General features: G+C 36.8%; 1 protein-coding gene across 1 annotated transcript; it reads right to left on the bottom strand.

Annotated features, from left to right (window-relative positions):
• Positions 1-3,075: 3,075 nt before the first annotated feature.
• LOC149239958 (uncharacterized) lies at positions 3,076-6,495 on the bottom strand. The gene has a single exon (XM_089370016.1). It carries the CDS (start codon positions 6,493-6,495, stop codon positions 3,076-3,078), a length of 3,420 nt encoding a protein of 1,139 aa, XP_089226142.1.
• Positions 6,496-27,532: the final 21,037 nt, after the last annotated feature.

Below are 27,532 nucleotides of genomic sequence, written 5' to 3'. Positions count from 1 at the left end.
CTCTCCATCACCAATCAACCAGAACAAGTCGAATTTTGTTTTGCAATGTGGGGAAAAGTGACATTTCGTCGCCACAACAAATCTTCAAAATCACCTTCATAGAAGCTCCCGTATCTCTCAAATTGGGGCCAAATTTGGAAAAACACTTTAAAATAGCTAATTTGCCACGTTCTGCATAAAACGCACGTCTCTTATTTTTCTGGATTCGTCATCATTTGCCCATAAATTAAGATGCAAAATCATGCCCTCTTGCCCCGTTCTGTATAAAATCCATCTCTTTTATTTTTTGGATTCTTCTTTATTTGCCCATAAATTAAGATGCAAAATTATCACTTCTTATCCCAACGAATTTGTAAGTTGGAATATTTGACTATGAACTTGGGTTTGGATTTGCAGTCTGCAAAACATCCTGGAGGTTGAAACTGTAAATGATATTATAACAAATCTCTTTATCAAAAGTCATTCGAAATATAATGAATAATAATTTTTAATATATAAAAAATAAACGACAACAAACATTATTTAAACACAAGAGCATAAATAATTATAAGATGGAATTATTATAATAAATTTTGATAAATAAAATAATAAAATATCAATATAAAAGAGAGGTTGACTACTAAAGGGTATCTGGTAAGTTTATTTCTGGCCTGAAATCTTTTTTTCTCCATCTTATAATATAGGTTAGAAAAAGTATTGATGTTTTGAATTTTATATATATATTTTGTAGCATCTCTAACTTTATGAACTCTGATAATTTAGGTTAGATTTATTAAACAATTAGTTTAGCCAGCAATATCTTTAGAAAATTTTCCATTCTATATATATATATATATTTATTGTGCAGTCTCGGACACAAATTATATAATGTAATGATTGAACAATAGTCCTCATTAAATTGATTTTGTATATTGATTTGAATATTAAGGATGAGCGTGAAATCCAAAAATAGAATAGAAAAAATATGTGAAAATATATGCTCAATAAAGTACTTGTAAATTATTTTAAAGTACTTGTAAATTATTTTATTAAAATCATAGGGGATAAACTCTCTTTATACTTAAACCTTTTGTTGATATTTTGCACTCTAGAAAAAATGTGCATTTCAAGGAATTTTATTCCTTTTTGCCTTAGAAACTTAATAGTCATCTTTATGATTGAAACTTTAACACTCATGCTTATCATTGTGATAATTTTTTTTATAAAATTGTTCATCCCATAATGTTTATGATTTTTAGATTAATTTAAATAGATGGCTTGTTTTTTTTTTTTTTTTTGTAAGCTAAGGCGAAATTCTATTACTTCAAATATGGAAAATATACAAACATAGGCAGGTCATTGCCCGCCCTTAAGGGAAACCGGGTACCACCGATAGTTTTTGACAGCCATCCACAAAAAATAGATATCCAGTCTATCTAACCATACAAAAATTGCAACTATATGTTCTACATACAAACTGTTTCGTCTTTGAGACATTACCATTCAGGAGTTCAAAAATTCAAAACTGAAAATGATAAAAACCTCTTGACAGCAGTGTCCATATCCTATTTATTCATGGTGTCCAGCTTTGGTCCGCTTTCTGTCTTAATCTCTATGCCATTTTCTTTGAACAACTGCAGAATTTTATCCATCTTTCGATCCTGCATAATCAAAGTCAACTGAATGTTCCTGAGTTCCCTCTTGAAGGTGGGGAGACCTTTAGCTAATTCCACCATTTCAACAGCTACCTGCTCCATGGCTTTTGCCAACAATCGCTTCATGCCCCAGTAAGTATGCAGAGACTGTTTATATAGCGTCATTCTCCCTCTAGTGTGTCCCGGATCAGGGAGAAAACTCTCCCAGTCCTCCATCTCCGGGTCCGAAGCTGCCTGCAAGGCCTCCTCTTCTAAGTGATCTATAATTTTCCTGATATGAGGGTTTGTTTCTTGTATATAGGCTTCCTCTGCTTCAGTCAACTTCCTCCTCATGTCCCGCTTCCCTTTCCCCCTACCTCTACGCTCAGGAGTTGCTCCAGCTTCCACATCGGGTCCTTGCTGTCTTCTTCCTCGACCGCCTCCGCCACTGTTCCTTCCTCGACCCCGTCGTGTTCCACGTCCTCTCACTCGTCGACCTCGTCCACACCTTCCACCCAAAGCCTCATCCGTGTCCTCCTGTTCCTCCCGCTGGTCTTCCGAATCCTCGGTTTCAGTACTCCTACGCCTCCACTTACCAACCTTCCCTCCTGTCGTCCGCCGCGGTTCCTCCTCAACCAAATAATCTCTTATATCGAAGTCCTGATCTGATTCATCCGTAATATCCAGATATATCCGCGGTAAAGAGTCCTCTGCAACTCGTTTCCCTTTTACATCAACCTCTGGCAGACCCTTTCCTGTTTGATCGTCAGGCCTCCCCTTGCTCCGTGTCCAGCGTCCGTCTCCCTGCTCTTGACTCCCAGCCATACTTGGAACTGTCGATTGCTGCATACTCCTACCTCTCTTCCTCTGTATACTGTAAATGACCCCTGATTTCACCCTGCTCTCCGCGCGCTCGCATGCAGAACATAAGAACGCTCTAATCCGCCACCCTTTCATCTTAAAGCTTCGTGCCCGCCTGTCACCTTCATTAACACTTGCCTCATCTGCTGGGTCATGATGTGAGATGTACCCAATCTCTCTGACGCAGCTACCTCGCATCCTCGAAAGCGTACCCAAATCTGTCCTTGGGATGAACATCTCGCTCGTTTCTTGATTAACCTCGCCGCCCCTAAGGTTAATCCCTTCCACGCGTTTCATAATCCCCTGCCCTGCATTAATTATCATGTCATCTCTCCTCCTATTCCTACCAAGGAAGCACTTAATCATTTCCGTGTGATGCCTTGGCCTCACCATAATTCTGTGAAAGTATAGTTTGTCTTGCATTCCAGCTTGGGCATCCTGATATGATACCCAGCTCACCTCTAGTACTCTGCTCAAAGCTTCGCTGCCCCAATTGGTTAACTTGCCGCCCCTAATGTGAATCCCATCCACGCGTTGCATAATCCCTTGTCCTTCATTAATTACCATACCATCTCTCCTCCTATTCATAACATGGAAGCTCTTAATCATTTCCGTGTACTGCCATGGCTTCATCATAATCCTGTTGTAGTATAATTTGTAGCGCATTCCACCTGGGGTCGTCCTGGTATGAAACCCAGCTCCCATCAATTACTCTACTCGATGCTTCGCTGCCCCAATTGGCTAAGAAATCCGCTGCTTTGTTGCCATTCCGCAAAACATGATTAACCATCATATACTCTATCCTACGCAATAGCCCCTCTATGTCTTGTATGATTGCAGCTGTTCGCCAACTCGTCGCCACTTGATCCCACCGTTTGCCATTCCTTAATTTTCTAAGCATATCGATCGTAATTTTAGAATCACCTTCAACCTCAAGGTTCCAGTAACCATTTCGGACTGCAATTCGAAGTCCATTATACAATCCCCATAATTCCGCTTCATTATTAGTCATATCTCCTCCCCATTCCGCATACACCCATCGTATACGCCCTGTATTATCTCTAAAAATTCCTCCCCAACATGCGCATCCAGGGTTACCCTTGGATGCCCCATCAAAATTCAGTTTAATTCGTCTATGCCCTAGAAATCTGAAATAGTTTTGGCTGTGTATCTGATATCTACTACGCCTGTCCAGATTAGGGAAGCTCATTGTATAATCTAGATTCAGCGTTGATACCATTCGTTGTTCCTCCGGGATCATCTTCCAATCATCCTCATCCCATACCTCAGACAAAACCGTTTCCTTTATCGATTTACATATTACTTCCCAAATTATGGATGCTTGGGAACTTTGATCCTTAAAGATCCTTCGATTGCGCTCCTTCCAGAGTTCCCATATTACAAAACCAATCACCAAATTCCAAAGTCTCCTAACCACTTTACTCTGAAAATTCCCCTTGCCCCAATGAGATAAGGTATTCCGAAGACTAGCGGGATCCCTATTCGTTTGACCAAAGAGTACCCTAATTTCTTCCCATATACTCTGAGCATAAAGACAACGATTGAGTAAATGCTCGTGATTCTCTGCCTCTTTACAACACAGATAACAACGTGATGGTCCATGTAGACCTCGTTTCTGAATATTTTCCCAAGTTAAGATCCGTCCTTTGCCTACCAACCACGCAAAATATGTTATTTTAGGCCACCATTTGCCGTCCCAAATCTTTTTCCACTCCATTTGATCATCCACCCTCTCCTCTCTCAATTTCCAATGATATGCTTCTTTGACTGTAAACATTCCTTTCATCGTTTTACCCCATCTAAGGATGTCCTGACCATCTCTAATCTTAATTTTCCTTGACTCAATTTCCTGGGAATACCGTTGTTCTGTCTCCAAGCTAATCCGATCTGCCCATTCCCGAGGTCGTTTCCACACTCTCCAGACATCGTTTGCAGCTCCTAGTTGCCAATAATCTCTCACATATACCATTCCTGCTCTTTGCCCTAGCTCTTGAATCTCATACAGAGATTGGTGACCATTGAGTTTAGGACGTTGCTGCCACCCGTCATCCCAAAATCTTGCTGTACCACCCTCACGGATTTCCCAAAATGCTAGGTCCCCAACTATATCTTTATTACTGCTTGCAAAGTTCCATATTTGTGATCCTCGAGGAATTTCTTCTCTTCGAAGGCGTTCTTCGATGGTACTTGGCATATCATATTTTTGGTTCCATATTCTTTTCCACAGATCAGTACCCCCCTGTATCCATCTCCACCATAATTTCGCCCCTAAGACCTGATTTATGACTTCCGGATCCCGAACACCTAAACCGCCTACCTCTTTCCGTTGGGTTACCTTCTTCCATGAAACTAGAGGCCATTTTCTCTGTTGTTGAGGACCTCCCCAAAGGAATTTTCCAAATATTTCCCTCATTTTAGATAGAACGCCTTTGGGAGCAGCCATAATAGACAATGAATAAATGGGAATAGACAGTAAAACAGATTTTAATAGGACAACGCGACTGGCCAAATTCAACAACCTGAACGACCAATTAGCCAATCGTTTTCTAATCCTTTCCAACAGACTCTGCCAATTCTTTATGCGGAGAGAGTTTATATCCAGTTGGATACCCAGATATTTAGTCGGTAATTCACCCTGTCTAAAGCCTAATACTCTAGTTAAATGGGCTTTGACAATTGCAGGAGTATTAAAAATAAAAGTACAGGACTTATCACTATTGATAGCCATACCTGAAGCATTCATAAAAACTGCTAGAACTTGCTGGAAACTTCTCACCTCTCTGAGCGACGCTTCTCCGAATAGCATCAAATCATCAACAAACTGTTGATGTGTGATAACTAAAGTAGGCCCCCACAATCTAATACCTTTGATTCTTCTTTCACGTACCTCCTTCTTGAGCTTTCGACTTAATCCTTCCATAGCTAAAATGAATAAAAACGGAGAGATAGGATCTCCCTGCCGAATGCCCCTGGTGGCATTAAAGGGATCTGTTGGGATACCATTGACCAATATTGAGAAATTAGGAGTAGAAATCATACTAGTTATCCATACTATCCATCTGTTATCGAAGCCAAAAGCCCCCAAAATCTCTCTGAGATACTGCCAGTTTAATCGATCATAGGCCTTAGATAAATCCAGCTTCATAAGCATTCCTTGTTTCTTCTGCACCTTTAAAGAGTGTATCACTTCCTGAGAGACCACTATACCATCTAATATTTGTCGTCCTTCCACAAAACCAGTCTGCTCAGGCGATATTAAATTGGGTAAAATATGCTTCAGCCTTTTCACAATCATGGTAGAGATGATCTTATATATGACATTGCATAGCGCAATGGGCCTAAAGCCCTGTGGTTCATCCGAGGTATTACTTTTAGGGATCAGGGTCAAAAAAGTTGAATTGATGCCTGCCCATATATGCTGCCTCACTCTTGATTCTTCAACTGCTTCCAATACCTCTTTGCCTATGAAATGCCAACTAGCCTGGAAAAATTCCACTGTATAACCATCCGGGCCTGGAGCCTTGTTCGTACTCATATTCATTACCACTTCTTCTAATTCTTCCATAGTGACTACCCTCATCAATGCTTTATTTTGATCCTCAGTTACTAATCTCGGTATCTCCCTACAGATATTATTAATAGCCTCCCCTCTATCATATTGATCTTCCGTTAGAATTCCTTTAAAATAATCAACTAAGGTCTTTTCAATATCCTTCTGTTCTATCACGCGTTCTCCTTCTGCATTCTTAAGTGAAAAAATCCTATTCTTCTGGCGATGTTGAATCATGGCTTGATGGAAGAATTTTGTATTTCGTTCACCCTCCCGTAGCCAGCGGACCCTAGATTTCTGTCTCCACAAAATCTCCTCTTGTTTTCTTCTCTCCTCTAGCAAACTGAGGATTCGCCCTTCCTCTCTACTCTTTTGTTCATCTCTACCATCCAAGATTATCTTTTGTTGAATGTCCTCCATTTCTCCTTCCAGTTTCTGCTTGGCCTCCATAATATTACCAAATTCATTTCTATTCCAATCTTTAATTTCTATTCACTTGGAAGAGTGGTGGAAACAATGTCATATTATTGGCAAAGGCAAAATGCATACTATACAATTGAAGCTCAAGATAATCAAATAGATGGCTTGTTATTTAAAACATCTAACATTCATTGTTTTGTTTTGGTGAATTGTTTTGTGTTTTTCGAGGATTACATCTGGTTTGAGAGACGATGACCAAGGGCATCTAAACTATAAAACCACCTGGAAACAGCACCTGGACGCTTGACATTACTAGATATTTGACCACAAAGTTTCAAATTAGTAACCTTTACATCATAAAATGACTTTTTTTTTCCAAGGAAAAAATACCACGCTTTTCTATTAATGAAGTAATAAAAAAGCTACAAAAAGGAATGCGTTAACATTCAGCCTCTGTTTGCAAGGTCCACAGAGAAATTTATCTCTGTTGAGTTATCATAGTTGTCCATGTCTTTCTTGACCAAAGGACTTTTTGAGTCCTCCTAGATTTCAGCCTGAAACGGCCATATCAAAAATAGAAGTTCAGAAACGTCCACTAGAGATCTTGGGCCTCCTTTTTTACGGGAAAACAGCCCAATACAAAAAAACTATGAGTTTTAAAAAAACTTAAAGCCGAAACTTTGAACCAAACAGTCGGTCCAAAACACAGTATCATCTATAAACGAAACATCACAAAGATGTATGGAATACAAAAAGACTAAGGAAAAGGTGGGTGATCCGACACATGGATCAGGTCCTGAGATTGCTCCGTTATCCTCCAAACTCGCAGAACTTGCTGCAGACCTGTTTTAGAATACCGGTCGGCTTCTTCATTATTTTCCCTGTAGATATGAGCAATGGAGAAGTTATTGAAATGAGACTTTAAACTTTTTACTTCTTCCAGCAGGGGGAACATCATAAAATGACTTAAGAGTACAGCCAAATGTAATCTTAATTTTGTTATTATTTATTAGTTATTTAAACTTATTATATTATAAAATAATTATGAACAAATAATTATACAATATTTTTAATATTTCAATACATCTTTTCTGACTGTTCATTCTATTTTTCGGAGTGCCATTTTTTTTTTTTATATATCATTAATTATAATAAATTTATATATTACACTAATTAAAATAAAAAATTAATTTTATCTTTCAAAATTCAATATGGTAATTTTTGTATTTGATTAATTAAAGTAATATTTAGTAAGTTTCTATTGACTAATGTAAGGTTAAAGAGTTATATGAAAAAATTCCCTCCCTTAAATTTCATGATATTTTAAAAAAATATGATTCAAAAAGTTTAATAATTATGTGGTTTAATAATTTATATGATTTAAAAAGTTAATTGATTTTAGGAGATTTCATAAATAAATGAATTTTTTTTTTAAAGTAGGTAATAGAATAACAAAGCTCTACTTGTACAAATAGGCTTACACAACCTGAAATGTCCAGGTTAAACTCTGAAAAACTAATTATTAAATTAATAAATTATTTTAACGTCGGTAATAAAATAACAAAGTAGCAGTTACTAAATGGGTTAAGCAATCTGATAATTCCCCGTGACTAAATGGTTAAGAAGTTTGGGTAAAATAATAAAATACGCTTACTTGTACAAATCGGCATAAACAACCCCATAACTCGACGGGAAATGACCTGAAAGGTTTTTTTAATGTCGAAAAGCCATTTTAGTTTTTTCATATTAATTTGTTGAAAAGTCATTTATGAAGTTATAAACTTTCAGAGATATTTTTTTGGTCCATTAAATCATTGAAAGGTCATTTTTGAAGTTATGGAAGTCGATTCAAAAGGAAATTCTGCAAAAACTAGGCGCTGAAAGGAAGATCATATTTAATTAGTCGAAAGCCAATGGATTGAAATTTCGAAATATTGTCTGACGGGCTCTCATACATCATCTCTTTTGAAATTGCAATCACAGTATGTATGCTCATGTTAAATTTTTCATTTCAACACGAACAGGTCAATGATCAGCAGACATATATAATTATTAAAAAACGTACACTAACTTTATTATTTCGACCCCAACCAGCATATGTTTGCGTCAGGTTTTTGCTAACATATAGGCGTTGTGTAACTATTATAAACTTTTTGGACTTGTAGGTTGGAATCTAGTAATCTATTAAGCGGTGATTGATTTTTTTTTTATGTTTTGTTTTTTTTAAATATATTTTTGACTTGTATGGAGTATTTGAAAATTTTGGGACATTTTAATTGCGGATAGTTTATAATTCAAAGATTTGATTACTTTAAATCTAATAAGATTCTGAATCAATTTAAGACAAAAATAAAGTGGATAGCTTATAATTCAAAGGTTTGATTTCAATAAATCTAATAAGATTCTGAATCAATTTAAGACAAAAATAAATTCAAAAAAAATATTAAATAATAACATTTTCTAATTAAACAAAGTTGAGATATATTTTATAAATAATTTTTAAGTATTATGAAATTAGATTACTGATTTACACCCAACAACACCAAAAACTTTACAGTAACCAAGTTAATAAGTTATTTAAAGAAGGCTAAAAGCATGGATATGGAAGAGGACATAGAAGGTAAGAAGAAAATTTGGATGAAGTAAAACAAAAAGTGGTTGAGTAAGTGGGATATCAAGGTGCATGAATGTCCTAGCACCAACTACAAAAACAAAAAAAAAATTGTGATGGAAGATTTTAGGACTACCATATGGACTAATCACAATGAATGTAAAAAATCACTACATCAAAGAGTTGTTGAGGACAGGACATCACCTTAGATGTGACACTGGTAGATGTGAGACTTGTAGGTTTTACATTAGGTAGGTGGAAGATTCCTAAGAAAATTTCGGAAAAGAGAACTTGCATTTTCTGCAATAAAGGTTGACAACATGCACCATCTATTTGTCGAAAATAAACCTTGAGTCACGACTCATAACAGAAAATCTGACATCAAAAAAAAAATGAAAATAAGTTAAAATTGTTGTTCTCTTAGTCTTAAGTTGTTGAGCCTCATCTACCACATTAAAATCATTCATGTGTCCATCTTTGAAACCATCTATCTAAAAAAAATAAAAACATTTAATCTTTTACCATCTATCTAAAAAATAAAAATATTTAATTTTAAACGATAAATTTTAAAAATGACATAATTATACTCACACACAAGCCTCCCATTTTTTCGAGGTTGGTTCTAAAACTTGTATTGAGTAGTGGGTGGTAGTTGTGTATTTACCCATGCAAGGGGTTTGTATTTACAAGTACAATTATTCTAAACAAGGTTGTCCATAGCCTTCCCATGCACAATCGCAAAACCACTCTCATTCAACTCATAATGACCTTGCACGGCCCTCCCCAGCGGAAACCCCAAATTCATCTTTTACAAACACACGATCATTCAGCTCAGCCTTCCCAAACACCATGGCACACCCTGCCGAATTATACATGATCCTCCCGAGATGCCCTGCTGTGCCGTGTGACAACCTACCTATTTCTGCATGACTTTTCTTGCACGACACAACCGAACATTTTTCATGATACACTCGAACGATCTGCCTGACTTTAATGAATGAATAAACGACAGGGCCTACATGACTCGCTTGTTCACCCAAACGATATGGCTTGCACAACCCACCTGTTCACCTAAAACAACTTAAAGGACCCGCCCATTCACTAAAATGATACGGCTTACACTACTCGCCCATTCACCCAAAAGACATGGCATGCACGACCCACATGTTTACCCGAACAACATAGCCTGCCCGACCTTACCCAAACTCTATTGTACACATGACCCGAGTTCTGTTCACTTAATTTCCCTGCCCTTGCGGGCTCATTCCAAACTCACCCTTCGTTCACGTCAAATGACTTGAACGACTTTCTTGATGCCCAAATGAATCGCGAACTCCATTTACTTATTTCCTTCACTACCCACTCATTTCTCTAAATATCGCGTCCCTTGGTAATCTCCATGGGTCAGCCCACCCGAATGCTTGCCCAACTGACCTGTCTTTTGCCCAACATGCACCCCTTCATATTTTCTAAGTCATGAGATGATCCTCACTCAGTTTGATGGTCACCCTTGTTGGTCCACATGTGCCCGCCTATTGCACTTCCTAGTCGCCCAAGGACTGTCGCATCGGCTGGTTGCCTAACGTACATCACACTACCTAGTTTCCCACACCTGTCACACACTTCCACCAAGCCACACTTAACCGAATGCATTTAACCGAAATTTCCCATCACATGCCTTTAAACGAACATGAGTCACATTTAACCAAACTCAGGTGCTTGTTGCTACAACATGCCCACTACTCTATTTGCACACCCATCACACAAGTCAGGCACACTCATACCTACATCATCAGTTTTTCGACTTTCTTGCCTGCTGGTGGTTGTCACGGGCACTTGACCAACTCGAGGCCTTGACATCCTCCCCCACTATAAAAAGGTTGTCACCCTTGACAACACATCATCTTGGAAAAACCCATTGCCAAGACCAAAATGTCACAAAGCATTACCAACTCCAATATCAAATGGTCATGCTGCATGAACTCCCTTCTCTCCATTACATGGACCTCCACCAAGGCTCACAACTCTATGTATGGGTATGAATCCTCAAGCCATGGTCATCAACCACGCTCATCGCAATCCTCCATACCGCCCCATCATGTGGAAGGTTTCCCCCTCCAACTGAGTTGCATGCTATGGCCACAAATCTTATTGTGTTAATCCACCATGTATCATCATCACCATGTGAATTGTTGCTATGATACTTCAACTCAACTCAAACACATCTCCACACACATCCAAACCCCATGGCTTGAACTAGATGGATGGCCAACCCAACCATCATCCATTTCCATGAGAATGCACCTCCTCATGCCATCGTCGATTGTTTATCCAACATTCTGTCACATCCTCAACTTCATCAAGAAGCTTCTCCATCAATCCAATGCTCAATGTGCCATATCCAAGTCCATAACGAAACCTCCATCTCATCTACAATATGTTATCCATCAAATCTGTCAAAGTGGTACTTCTACACCTGTCTCATTATCTCATCTATGTGTTGCCCATAAACCAATCAGGCACGATGTCCATCGAAAATGGTTATGTCTCATAAACTAAACCCATGACCAAGTGATCCCACCAAGGCATCCCTATCTCAGCAACACCATGCAAATCCAAAGTCTCTCATCTCTATCGTATCCATAAATTCACTCCTCACAAACACACCCCATAATGTTCCCAAGGTATGCATCTCATACTACATCAAGGTCAAGTACAACATCTAACCTTAGCTCCTCAATGAACTAGATAGTTCAAGACCACCATAATATGAAGTCTTCATCAACTACAACTCTCTCAAGTCACCATGAGCTCCCATGAACCATCTCCATCCAACTCTTTAGCAAGCACACTTATCTTGGTCTCAAGTTCCATCGCGAGTTTGCTTTAACCTCTCAGTTATAGGAATATTATCATAGGCTGCACATGTATCCAAAAACAACCATGGCCTTGTTGTCCATATGTGCACAACATACCCATTCTGGAGAATATCTCCACGTCACACCAGCAAGTCCATATACACAACATCCTTGCCATGGCACTTCTCCTTCGATGCTCATAAGTGACATCTCTATAAGTTCTCCTACACAATGTCACTACACAAAGTCTGCCATGTGCCCATCTATCTAACTTGATGCCCATGACTTCAACTGCCCATCGTGGCCACTGTAGTAGACTCAACACAACTTCGGTCATCACATCCTCACTCTCATTTAGGTTAGTTTCCTCGGTCACTCTACTCTCATAATGTTGTCATGACTTCCTTGACTGTTGCCTACCCCACTAACGGTTCACCAAGACTACCTCTTGGACCCAACTATGAAGAAGTCTACCCATGTATATATCATATCATTTTCACTCTGATGTGCTCTCCCTTTGTTTTGTCCATGATTCATGCTAGGAACTTAGTCAATTCTCCACTTGGCTAAGAATAACTGACCCATGTAAAAGCTCATCATGTTCCACCCTTGTCATCGACATTTTCACCTTCTGCCATAAGGTCACAAATTTCCCCTACCGGTCCTGCAACAATCAATGTTCCTTGTTTCCCCAAATCATAAGGTCTCATTGTAATCATCCATTGAAAGGTTGTCCATCTCATTGGAAAATTACCTTTTGCAATCCCTACATATGGCCCATCCTCCAAAAGCTCCAATCAAACAAAAGTCATGGAAACACTTACATCTTCATGAGGTATTTCCATGTGAGTGGCTCTTTCCATCAGTGTCTACATTGTGCACGAATCTGGCTCAACATTGACAAGTAATGGTGCCCCAAGCTCTTACTCTTCTAGTGGCACTTCTACAACACATTAACATGTGGCTTCCTCCTCTTTTTCGCAATCGGTGGCTTCATCTTGCTCCATTTCCCGACCAATTTGAAGAAACTATCTTTTAACATTTTCTTCGAAAACTTCAAGTTTATCTTGAATTCTTGGTATTTATTCTTTCATGTGCTTCAATCAGTACAATGTCTGCACAAGTCTCTCACAACACTCTTCCATCGTGCAGCTTGGCCCATCCTCGCTTCCTCGCCCCTGCTCAACTTCCTAATGTTACACTATTATCCTTGTGATCACAATGCTTCCTTCAACTTCAATAAAAAAGTCCCACTCTCTAGAAAATGGAACTCTGATGCCATTTGTCATGCCCCCACACTAGTGGTTAGTCAATTTCCACTTGTGGGTGAGGTGCGACACTGCCAAACCTTTTCGTTTCAGCACTACTATAGTTCACGCACTATGCCTATCAACAACACTTAATGTGTTTTTCATTAAGTGTTCACTTCTTTATATAAATGTAGCGGAAATAAATTCATTTAAATTTCATCAATTATACTTCATAAACAATATTAACATTAATTATGTACATTCATGAAGGAAGGGGCAACTCTCGAATAAGCTTTCCCAATATGCTTATAAAATTTTGCAAATATTTACAAGTACAAATATTCTACACAAATTTGCACATGACCTGCCCATACACTATCGCAAAACCACTCTCATTCAACTCACAGTGGCTTTGCATGACCCTACCTAGCCGAAACCCAAAATGCTTGTTTTACAAACACACAGTCATTCAGCTTTCCATGCCCAGATTTCCTTCCGCGCCCTGGTGCACCCGGCCGAATTCTACACAACTCGGCCCAGACACCCTGTTGTGCCCTGCCATGCCCTGCCTGTTTCTACATGACCCTGCTTGCATGACACACATGAATGTTTTGCATGATACACCCAAACTACCTGAAGCACTTTCCTTAATGGCTGAATGGAATGGCTTGTATGACGCACCTATTCACCCGAATGACATGACCTGCACGACATACCTGTTCACCCGACATGAATTGGATGACCCTCCTGTTCACTCAAAGGACATGACCTGCACAACCTTCCTATTCACCCAAACGACACAACCTGCATGACCCACCTTTATACCCGATTGAAACAGGTTGCATGACCCGACCCAAGCTATGTTTTACACATGACCCATGCCACACACGAATCAATTCTATTCACTAATTTCTTGCCCTATGGGCTCATTCCAAACTCACCCTTCGTTCACTTCAGATGACTTGAACAACTTACTTTATTCCTAAATGAATGACGACCTATGTTTAATTATATCCTTCCCTTCCCATTCATTTCTCCAAAGTTTGCATCCTTTGGTCATCTCCATGGGTCAACTTGCCCTAATGATTCCCTATTTGACCTATCTTTTGCCCAACACATGCCCTTTCATATTTTCAAAGTATTGGTCTAGCCTTTGTTTGGCCCGATAGGCACCCTCGCTCATCCTCATGCACTCGCCCATTGTACCACCTGGTCACCCAACACCCATTGCACTACCTGGTCACCCACACACGTTGTACACTTCCAACAAGTCACACTTAACCGAACAAATTTAATCAAACTTGTCCATCGCATACCTTTAACCGAAGACAAGTCACCTTTAACCAAACTTGGGTGCTCGTCACTACAATGCACCCACTACTACATCCGCAGACACATCATATAACTCGAGCATGTCGGTACCCACATCGTAATTTTTTTTACTCTCTTGCCTGCCGGTGGTCTTCACGGGTGCTCAACCAACTCGAGGTCCTTGCATCTGGGGTGTCACAAGGTGGGGGTCTAGAAATTGGTGGGTTGTAGTGGTGAGAGGAGACCTTCTCTGTTTGTTTGTGGCATTATAGCCCCAGGAGGGTAGTGGACGAGTTAGGAGTTTGTTTATGTGAATTGAGAGCTTGTGGGGGCAGGGTGTGTTGAGATTTTTTCTAGGTGTCTTAGTCAAGGGGATTTTTGGAGTGGTGCCATAAAAGTGTTTAGTCTTTGGTAATGGGTCACACTTGTAGATATGCTTCAACAATGAGGTCCAACCCATATGGGGCTAGAGCCTCATGGCAAATTGATGGGTCATTGTGGTCAAGCGAGAGCGGCATATGAAGATGGGCGTGTTGGGGAAGATTTGGAGGAAAACGTCACCCAAAATAGACTTCCTTTTCTTGAACATGCCGACCAACCTCCATTCATGGTGTCCTTGGACCTTCAAATGCGAAACATGATGACAATGATGGAGGATATGAGGAAACAATGATATAATGATCAGAATGAAGTTATTGCATTCATGAACGTTCTACAATTCAGTTAGTGGGGCATCCTCGACCATTTGGCGTGTATTAGAAATAGTCAAAGGAGCACCATTGATCATATATATCATATCGAGGGGAATCTAACTCACATTCAATTTCAAGTCCATGGGAATCTTAGACCTTTGGATGCATTAGGTGCAGGCCATGCACCAAACTTGCCTCATTTTCGTTGATGGTTGTTGGTTGTCTCCTTATTCTCTATGTGTTATGGGCCTTATGGTCCTTTTTCTTTTTCTTATATTGTAAAACTTGGCAGTTTTTCCTTAGCTTTTGCATTGTTCTTATGGCCAACAAATCTAGTCGGAGTGAAGTTGGGAGATTAGGAGATTTCATGCATATCTAATGTAAAATTCTAAAGAACTAACAGAAATTTTTTGACCTACAAAATAATAATAAAAATAATAATAATAATCTAAAATACAAATTAAATAAAAAATTAATTATTAGTACTATCAATGATAACAACAATTAATATATAAATTAATCATTTATCCATTTTAAAAACACAAGCCACAAGATTCTTCATCATGGAAATTTACCCCCACTTTGTCATGTAGATTCTTAATCTATAAATAGGTTTTGTGACAATGCCATGGCTCATCAATATCACATGCCAAAAAAACCATAACTCATTTTATATGATTCTTGTTTATATGATATATTTTTTATTTAAAATGGAAAGGAAAGGCATAAATACTTTGGAAATAAATGTGAGCCTTTGAATTGTGGAAGTCCTAGTCCAAATTAGACATGATTATCAACATACAAATATTTTAATAATTGAAAAAAAGAAGAAGAAGAAATAATGTAGTTTATAAATAGAATATTCTAATGTCCATGTATCATTGATAATATGGTTGACATAGTGTGTTGAAAGATGTAATTCATGTTTGCATCAAAAATGTATGGTTTCTTTCTTTATAGAATAGAGTTATCCCATGAACAATGATAATCAAAGATTTCATTTGTTATGTTTGTAGATAAATTAGAAGTGTGGGAGAAATTTTGATAACAAATTATTTAGGTTTATTACATATCCATAAATATTTAATTATAACACATGTTTGATGTTTGTTTTTATATAAAATAGTTTTAGTTTTTTTTGTTTTGGTAAATTATGTTTCCTTCAAAAATTGAAATTATAAGATCAAACTCAAAAGTCTATCTCATCGAAAATTAACTCTATGTAGAGAGAGGCAAGAGGTGAATGTGTGCTTGGAGAAATAAAATTAACATACAAAAACTAAGAGTTTGGCCTAAAAGACAATGTAGGAATCCAATGAAAAACAAAACCAATAGAGCTTAGACCTAATAAAACTAGGAAGAAGGGTTAAAGTCTATGGAAACAGCCTAGATGAGCTCTTTATTGTCTCTAGAGGTTCCTCCCACTAGGGGGATGCATAAATGCTGTTCAATACACTCAATACATAGATTTAGGACCTTTATATGTGGTTGTAGATGATAAAAGGAATGAATAATATCTTCTTGGGGCCCATGTTTATCCAAGAGAGTGCACCCAAGAGGATCTTTAATGTAGGACCTTTTGGTGGTTTGCTTAATTTTCCCAAAATTCTTCTTCCCCTACACAAATCTTAGTTATGTAAAAAGGTGTGAAACAAAGTTTTCCACAGAAATGTGAGATGCTCAATGTCAATTTCCAACTCTTAAAATAAACATGCACAGTGGGAAGTCCCTTTTAGTAACCTTCTTATCTTCGTAACATCTTTGATTTAAAATATACAAATAATTACATCAATTTATATTATTAATAATCAATACATAACTATTCCACTAATTAACATAGAATTTCCAAAAAAACACGAACAGAGATGACTTAGCAATGGTGATAATATTCCTTACTTGTGATTTCATATTCGAACGCTCTTTGAATTCCACTAACTGCAACAAAGTTTTGGGTCGACTCTCCACCCAACTGTAGGCTCAACTGTATATAATCTTTGTATAGTTGGCCACCCTTAAGGCCTTAATCAACGTACTACTCCCAGGGAATCCTTTGTCTCACAACAATTTTCTCCAAAGAGAATGAATGAAGGAATGATGAATCTCATCTTCCTCATCATCCATTAAATAGATCAAAAAATGGAAAGGGGACCGCATCGAGACATTCCATGTGTCAACATCCAACTTTTATTTCTTTATTTTAAGTTTTAGTTAATTTAATATTTCTCTTAATATAACTCATTCATATATTATTCCTTTTTATTTTTTGTTAACTTTACTTATTTTTACTATTTTTATAGTTTACTTTTTACTTATATATATATATATATATATATTTATTTAGAACTCCACTATATTATTTACTAATTTTTTTTTTTTTTTTTATTATATTCTCTTCATTATTTATTATCTATTTACTATTATTATATTTTCTTTATTATTTATTATTTATTTAATATTGTTATATTTTCTTTATTTATTTTTACTATTTATTTATCATTATTATCTTCTCTTTATTGTTTATTATTTATTTACTTATATTTTAATATTATATTATACTATATTATATTATTTATTATTTTTATTATTATTAGGGGACATTATATACTCCCCCTCTTTAAGGAACTCCATCTCAAAGTTAAATTGAATCATTTAACATTTTATTTATTTATTTATTTATTTATTACTTCATGTTTGCCCTACACCCTTTGCTGAACTAACATAACCAACATGGATCGAAAGTTTCCACAACACCCAGGAAATCTCAAGGAATATCTATCCTTTTCTCACTTTCTGAAGCACGCATAAGCCTCATCAGTCTGTACCATAGCCCAATACTGACCACAAGGCTCGTGCTTGACTCATACATCCTTTGCTGTAAGGAAGGCACCCCAATGACTCTAGGCATCTCGCAAGGCTTGCCACTCCCTCCAAATTCACTAAGGTGCACAACCCCAAGCATCGAATTCCTTACACCCCCACCAGACTTTGACATCCCAATCCAATATCAATCACTTAGTCTACAATATAAGGCACTTGGCCTCCTTAATATGGTCCCATAACCGCTCAATAGCTATCCATCAAGAGCTATACAAGATAAATGAATCAATGACATATGCATTGTCGACTGAGTTTTTCCCCAGGCCATATGGTGTTACATGTTCTCCCTAAAAAGTATGGGCTCCAACGAGATAATCAAATAAACACACCCTCTCGGCCCATTGTGGAGATCTTGTGAGTCACCACACCTCAATATGCAACCAATGCATTAGTTATAATCATAGTATCAAAGAAAATAATCCATATTCCCACTCTTGAATGTCGTCCTAATAACATAACATCATTGTTATCAAAACATTCTAAATAGTAAAGAATTGCATGCTCTTGCATGTCGTAAAATATGCATGTGATTACAACATGCCTCACATCATAGTATAACCCCACAGGTTATAACATTAACATATTTACATCAAATATATATAATGACATCTCATAATAAATGAACCACATGTCAATATACATCATATCATAACGTCGTGATCTCTATCCATATCATATCCATCATGAGGATTCAACATCGTTATCATAACAAATAAATAAATAAGCACCACATATACATCATTAACCTCTCATGATAAATAACATACCATCACATCATGAAACCTCATTAATATGAGAATCATGTCAATACTTATCAAATATAGAATGGAAATACACTTTAAACATTCTTACCATGAATTAATTTCATTTACTTATATAAACAATGAATACTAACTATGAATTAAGATTATTCAACATCTCTCTAGGATCTATGTTATCTCATAAGTACTATTAGTGTTGTGTCATAATCATTTCTTGTTCTTTCTATTAGGAAGCTTACCATTTACATCGTAGGGATACTCATCTAAGTACATTGTTAAATTTCAAATGAGCTTCATCATCTTGAGCCTTAATATATCGTCAAATATTCTTCCTTCCCCAAGGAAATTTTAGTGAAATTCATTGTTAATATATTATCATTTGTATAATCATTTAAATCTTCAATATCAAGTTAAAATTCCATGATTACTATACATATTTTGCTTATCCATTCTAGCACCATTCTACTTAATGACACACATACACTAGGTAATCTTTGTTTAAGTATGTTACCTTGCTTAATCAACTTGCACGAGGGTTTGTTGATCCCTAGTAATTTATCCATCATTGCCTAATTATCATTATACATCCTCAAAAGGCCTACTTATCTCATTAAGTTATCATCTCAATACCACTTGACCTCACTTCTTGTATCAATTTGCATATTCTTATTGAAGTATCATTATAGAATTTCCAACAACATATGTTCTTATGCTTCATTCTCAATGTTTTCTCACTAATCCACCTAGCTTACTTCCTTTTCCATAATTTAAACAATAGTTATCCTTGAAACATTTTCCTAGTTTATCACTTCTCATTTCTCACCAATTACAATTATTCAGAAATTACAATCTTGACACTTTTAATTTTTGGGAGTCATTACTATGACCTATATAATATTAAAAAGACAAGATGAGAAGTTATGAACCAGAATTCTCATATAGATGTAAGTTGACAAGTAACGACCTCTTTAATTAATATTATAATTCTAGTTTCTTCTTATCCCCATTATACCAACAATATTAGTTTGTTCGTATCCTTATTCTATGACGGCGTGTACACTTGGAAACGAAAGTCATGCCTATCTTCTATAGTAACAAGAAACATGAATAATGTGGTCTCTTCTATTTTACACTTCTTATTGAATGCTTGAAAACCATTAAGTTCATTTACAAGTTTTCAACCATGACTACTAAAAGTATCAAAACTTTAACTCTTACTGATTATTATGTTAGAGGTGCTCAAATATTAATGAAGCACCAACTTGTATTTAATTCTATTACAGGATTTTTAGGATTTGCATATGCAGTTTCCTACAATTATCCCTTCCTTTTTATTAGGATCATAGTTGATATTAAAATGTCAAAGGGATACTCCTAAGAATAACTTTTATCATAAATCATTTAGTAAAAACACAAAATAAACAATATTCCCAAAATAAACCAGGTATAAATCACTTTTTCCTTATTTTTTTCTTATTTGGACCATATTTACTATATGTTTACGATTTACCATTTATGATAAACTATAAAATATATCATTACCATATCTTTTCCTATCCTACAAGATTTATTCCTATCCTTTATCCTTTCGATTAACAAATAATTCAAATAAATTTATAACTTATTTATTTCTTACATAGCTAATCTTGAAAAGTTGCAAGTCTAACTATGTCTCAACTCATCCTTCCAACTCAATTTTTAAAATTCTTTCATTGAATACGGTGAAGAAAACAAAAAATTTAAATAAAAACAAAAATACAAAATAAAATTAATATGCTTTATAAACTATCTCTTATAAATTAACATATTAAAATAATATTTAAAATAAAATATTTAAATATAACTCAATACCTTTTTAATTAACAAAATAATAATTTAATATTAAAACACTTTCACTTTTATATAACTTAACTCTAATTTTCCAGTTTTCAATAGATTATAATCTAGTAACGTTCGTTCATCTGAGTACGACTTTTAATTTAACTAGTTCTTTATTTTAAAATGTTTATTCTATAATTGTAAATTATTATTTATTTATTTATTTTTAAATTTATTTTATATTTTAATTTAAATAGGTTTTTTAAACTTGCTAGGGAGTTATAGTCAAAAATATATAAACTTTCGCATGTAACCAAGAGAAGTTTTTGAACTTTCATTATAATAATTTAGAATACTCATTCTATAATATATATATATATATAGATATATATATATATATATATATATATATATATATATATACATATATATATATATATATATATATATATACATATATATATATATAGCTCAGAAAAACCAATACAATATGCTTGAATGATGGATTATAATTTAGGTTTTTGAACAATCATTGGGATACCAGGGAAAGGCGACCACTAGTAAGAGCTAGGGTTTACAAAAATTATTCAGGCATTGAACGCCATGGAGGGGCATAAAGCGGGGAACTCCACTCCCTCCTATGGTCAGGTAGTCTCCATCTGAGGCAAGAAACTGCTGGAGGTTGAAAAAGGTCTTTCAGGAGGAAGGAAAGGGAACATCGACGATGCACAGGAGTAGACTAATAAAAGGGAGGAAGACAGATTAAAAGGAAAAGAGGAAGAGGACAAGAAACAAGAAGAAAAAAACAAAAAGCAAAAGGGTCCATGTAAGCCTAAGACCACGGTCACACCCAGAGTGGTATTAAGTGATCCAGCACTGCAGGCACATAGGGATCACATGAGGACTTATGCTATCATTTTTAAATTCATGGGGTTATGGCCCACTGAGAAGGCGCTACAGGCGTGGATTAAATATCACTAGAAACCTAAAGGGGATATTGACCTACATCTTGGGTCAAAGGGTTTCTTTATTGTAGTCATTACTAATATCGAGAATAAAGATAGGGTGTTTGAAGGAGGACCCTACTTCTATGCAATGACAGGCCTCTATATGTGACCTTGGATGATGAATTTTGTCACGGAGCATGAGACTTTCACTTTGGTCCTGGTTTGGGTATGACTCTACTCCATACCTCTAGATTACTGGGAACCAGAATCTTTATCAACAATAGGAAATAAATTAGGGAATTTTGTTAAAATATCTAAGACAACTAGAAGGGGAAAGTACACCTCCTTCTTCCGTATATGTGTGGAGATGGATCTCTCTGGAGCTCCACCAGATGAGGTGATCCTGGAAGTTTTTCATGAATAATGGGTGCAAACAGTGGATTATGAACATATTCCTTTTAGATGTCGCAAATGCCATGAACATGGGTATCTACTTAGAGAATGATCTCTCAACAAAACAGAGAGTAGAAGTAAACTTATAGTAGCGAAAGACACTGAGAGATTTCATAAAGTGTGAAATAGAGGAAAAGGAGGTAAAAGGTTGCAAAAGAAGAACCACACAGAGGGGCAACAAGAAAGTTTGAACAACTACAAAGCACTAGAAGAAGAGGAAGAGGTAACAAAGGTAGATCAAGTCATGGAGGGCAACCCAGGGGAGAAGGAAAAGGAAGAAAATAGTGAGCAGACAGAGGACATTAAATAACAAAATGGGACTATGTTGAGCAACATGGAACTGGAAATGGAAGAAGAAATGACCCTGAGTGAGTTGGAAGCTGAGGATCATGAACTACCAGATATTCTCAAAAGAGAACACCTAGATCTGGAAAGATTCTTGAAACAGGGGACCATAGGAGGTGTGGATTCACTACCTCAAGAGGATTTTAATAGAGTGCAACAACTGTTTCTATGGAGAACTTAGGCCAAAGGGCTGGGAGGGAAAGGAAACCTTGAAAGGCGGGACAATGAAGGGGTGAAAACCATGAAAATCACATCAGGATTCGTCTCCAAAAACCTAGGAAGGAAAAGAGGCAGTAAATAACAAAATGAGCTACTGATGGAATGTGGAAAACGGATGATAGATTTAGGTAAGATGAAAGATCTAACCAGCTACGCCTTTACAAATCTTTCTTAATGAAGTTCACATCTTGGAATATTAGAGGTCTAGGAAGTAAAAGTAAACAAAGGATTCTTAACAACAAAATGAAATAAGAAACTCCTGATCTATGATTTTTATCCAGGAAACTAAATGTTCAATTCAAAAAATAAGAGAAATACATAGCAAATGGGTTAATAGATATGAATTTCTAGAATTCAAGCCAGCAAAAACAGTAGGATCCATTCTTACACTTTGGAACCCCCAAGAGATTGGCATAGTGGATGCAGAGGCATCTAGGAATTATTTATCAGTGGTTATTCAGCCTGTGGGAGACAGGGAGATTTATTTAATCACAAATGTTTATGGCCCTCAGAGACCTGATGATAGAATCATGATACTCACTTCTCTAGAGGATCTAAGAGATAGACATTCAGGAATACCATGGATTCTGGGCGGGGACTTTAACATGATCAAATCCCTGTCAGAAAAAAAAGGTGGGACCAGAACTATAAGCAGATGCTATAGCATTTCAGAATTTTATAGACAACATGAAGCTAGTTGACACAAATACAATTAATGACCTCTTTACCTAGAATAAAAAAAGAGGAGGAGAGTCTTAAGCAGCCTCAAAGTTAGACAGGTTCATAATCTCAGAGAACCTTATGCTCACAGGCCTTGATATGACAGTGAGAATTCTCCCCTTGGGCGGATCGTACAATTGGCCTGTTAAATTTGAGGTTACTGACATTAGAACCCCAAATAATAGTCCTTTTTAGATTTGAAAATACTGGCTCGACCATCAAGAATTTATTAGCAACATTGAAAGGTGGTGGAAAGAAGATCTACAAATCCAGGGAATGCGAATGTTTCTATTACACAAAAGATTGAAACACATCAAGCTCAGGCTCAAAGATTGGAATAAGAATGAATTTTACAATATTTTTGAAACGAAAAAGTTGTTGAAAGAAAAATGTAGGAACTTAATCAAACCCTTATCACAAATGGCTTTGATGGGGAAAGAAATCAACAAGCCAACAAGCATCAACAGGATTGGCAGGACTTATGTAAACAAGAGGAAATATTTTGGAGACAAAAATCAAGAGTTCAATGGCTAAAAGAAGGGGAGAAAAACACAAGATTTTTCCACAAATCTACAATGGAGCACATGTCTCACAACGGGATCTCAACGATCAAGGACTCCAGAGGCCAAATTCTCAACACCCATAAAGATATATAAGCTATGTTGGTTCAACATTTTCAAAGCATAGCAGAGGAACCCATCTTAGATAGATCACAATTTATCAGGGACTTCACAAAGAACATTCCTAAGATACTAACAAGAGAAGATAATTACAATATTAATAGGCTAGTGAATGAAGAGGAGGTTAGTGAAGTCATCAAATAAATGTAAAATGGAAAAGTGCTAGGCCTAGATGGTTTCAATGTAGATTTCTTTAAAGCATGATGGAATATTGTCAAGCAAGATATTTTGAATGTAGTGGATGACTCCAGGAATAATAGAACCATATTGAAGGTGCTCAATACATCCTTCATCTCCTTGACTCCCAAACATGACAATATTATGACTCCAGACAGATATAGACCTATATCTTTATGCAATGTGGTGTATAAGATAATATCCAAAATTATTTCCAACAGACTTAAACCCCTTCTTCCTACTCTGGTTTCTATGGAGCAAACGAGATATGTGGAGGGCAGACAAATTCTCAATAATATTATTCAAGCACATGAGGTGGTTCATTCATTGATGAGTAATAGGCAGGCGGGAATGGTTATGCAATTGGACCTAGAAAAGGCTTATGATAAGTTAAATTGGACCTATATTAGGAAGGTCCTTCTAGATTTTGGATTTGACCACAACTGGGTAATATGGGTAATGTCCCTAGTGACTTCCTCTAGTTTTTCAATTCTGGTTAATGGTTCTCCATCTAAGACCTTTAAACCTTTAAGAGGCCTCAGGCAGGGAGATCCTCTCTCCCCCTTTCTCTTTATTCTCATGATGGAAGGACTTGGATGAACCATCAAGTCCGCTAAAGAAGCAGGTAAGATCCAGGGCCTCAAACTTTCCAAGAACGGGTAGGCTTTGACCCATCAACAATTTGTAGATGATACCATGCTACAGGGCATTCCCACGGTCAAAGAAGCACTAGCTTATAAAAAAATCCTGAGTGACTTTCCTATGGCGGCGGGTACAGAGGTAAGCCTCTCCAAATCAAAGATTTTCTTTTTTAATACTAACATTGCTATTCAGTGGAATATCTCCAGAATTTTGGGCTTTCAAAGAGATATGCTACTTTCCAAATATTCGGGAGTACCACTTACAAAAAAAGCTCTGAACAAGATTGTTTGGGATCCAGTGATTAATAAGCTGTAGGACAAGACTTGAAAATGGATAATCAGATCTTTCAACTTGGCGGGCTGATTGGTGCTTACAAAAGCTGTCCTACAAACAATCCCCATATTCATTTTTTCAGTCCTTCCATCTCCAAAAGGAGTTATGCAACAATGTTGAAATATTCAAAGAGATTTTCTTTGGGGTAAAGGGGAGGAGAGGAAAAAATGGGCCTTGGTAGCCTGGGTAGCAATTTGTAAACATAAAAACCACGGAGGTCTTGGACTGGATGATCCTGAAGTGCTAAAAAAAGTTTTAGGGGCAAAACTATGGTGGACATGGATAAAAGATTCAGATGCTCCATGGGCTCGAATTTGGAAAGAGAAATACACAAGTAAATGGAAAAACAAGGACCACATAAGGATGTCTATTACCATAAAAGGTTACCACATCTAGAATAAAGCTTCGGAGAATAGAGGCATAGTTCAAAAGAATAGCTTCTGGGAAATTAGAGTGGGAGACCTGGCATGGTTTTGGGAGGATAAATGGCAACAGGAACCTAAAATATTGAGAGAGGACTTTGTGGATCTCAAGAATGATACTGACACCAAAGGGTTACTAAGGGTAAAATATTTTTGGGATCAGATGAATAGTGAAGGAAAATGGAGAACCTAGAAGAAAATGGAATACAGGGTTGATAGCCCCTTGAAAGCAAATTTTGATGCTCTAATAGCAATTTTGGATCAAAGAAAAATTCTGATATTAGTTAATCATGACCAACTTAGACGAGGCAATAACAATGAAGGCACCTTTAACCTTAAAGTGGCAAAGCGCTTAGCCCTAGAGCTTGATTCTATAGAACCGGATTGGGTTTCGAAGAATCTATGGAAGAACGAAGGATGGATGAAAACAAAACTGTTCATGTGGCTGGTATATCATAATAAAATTCTGACATGGGAGAACATCCAGAAAAGGGGGGTTTGAGGCCCATCTAGATGCCAATTATGTGAGTCATAGAAGGATACAATGGAGCACCTCCTCAACACCTAAATATTTAACTCCATGTTGTGGGATGGAATTGCCTTAATTTTTAGACAAACAGATAGGGACACAGGAAGCATTACCAATACCCTTAGCAATTGGAGAAGAAATTTCTCTCATCATGAAACGATAAACAAAGCTTGGGCTTTAACTCCAAGCTTTCTAATATTAAATGTCTACAAAGAGTGCAACGATACAATCTTCAAAAATAAAAAATGTTCCTCCCAGAGCATCATGGAACAGAAATTAAGACAGCTTAAGGAGACGATTGGAACTTTAGTGCAAACATCCCCTAAAAATCTCCCTTCAAATGCTGATATGAAAATACTTCTTCAGTTGGGTATGTAGGGGCTTATTCCTTAGGGCAAGAATAGGATGGTAAAGCAATTGGTAACTAAGAAAGACTTCTTGCATCCTCCCCCTTAGGCATTTATGAAATGTAACATAGATGGGGCCTCAAAAGGAAATCTGAGTATAGCTGGTTATGGTGGTGTGTTAAGGGATGAAAAGGGCTGCATACAATACATTTTTCATTTCAATTTGGGAAGAGCTACAAACAATATGGCGGAGCTAATGGAACTTGAGCAATGTTTAGAAATTATGAAGCACGACAATCTTCAGAATATCATAATTGAAGATGATTTTGAGCTAATCGTCAATTCGGTCAAGAGAATTTGTTGTGGCTCAGCTCCGGAAAAGGTCTCGAGACACTGTAGGTTGCTTCAGTTATATTAAAGAGTCTGTCTCCACCTTCAGAACATGAGAACCTTAAGTTTCACACATGTGCGAAGGATGGCCAATAAATTGGTGGACATGCTTGCTAATAAAGGGTCTCTCTGCACTAAAAGCAGCAAGCCGACTACTTTGTGGGTTTTGTGGGTTCACTGGCCAGCTAGCCCACCGAAGGTCGGTGAGGTTATCCCCCTTCAACACTCGATGATTCGATAGTCAGGGTTCAACTCTATCCTTTCTTTACAACTTCCCTCTGTATTAAACCTGAAGCCCGACCATACTTCCCTTGCGCTTAACTCCACTGTTCTTAGTCGGGAGCTTCATCGAACGAAATCCATTATGGCCTGAGCGTTGATTAGTTGGAACCCTTACAAGCAAAACAACTTGAGCTTCTTGGCTAGAGCACAAATTTATAGGATTAATACATTCAGAGGCACGACCATAGTGTATAGTATAGTTACCAACTTCGAATTTGAATTCGAATTCTAATTCGGATTCGATTTGTTATGGAAAAAATTTCACTATCTAAAATTCAATACGGAAAAAATTCGGGAGTATTCATCTTACCACTACTAAAAAAATTATTTTTTCAATAAATTTAAAAAAATAAAAATTAACAATATTCAAAAACTCATACTCTTCAAATTAATTGTTTTCAAT

The sequence above is a fragment of the Pinus tabuliformis genome, chromosome 8 (genome assembly GCF_031772625.1).
Source record: "Pinus tabuliformis cultivar Carrire ecotype Pingquan chromosome 8, CPIR1, whole genome shotgun sequence".
Lineage (NCBI taxonomy): Eukaryota > Viridiplantae > Streptophyta > Pinopsida > Pinales > Pinaceae > Pinus > Pinus tabuliformis.
This window is presented reverse-complemented; position numbering and strand designations above follow the sequence as displayed.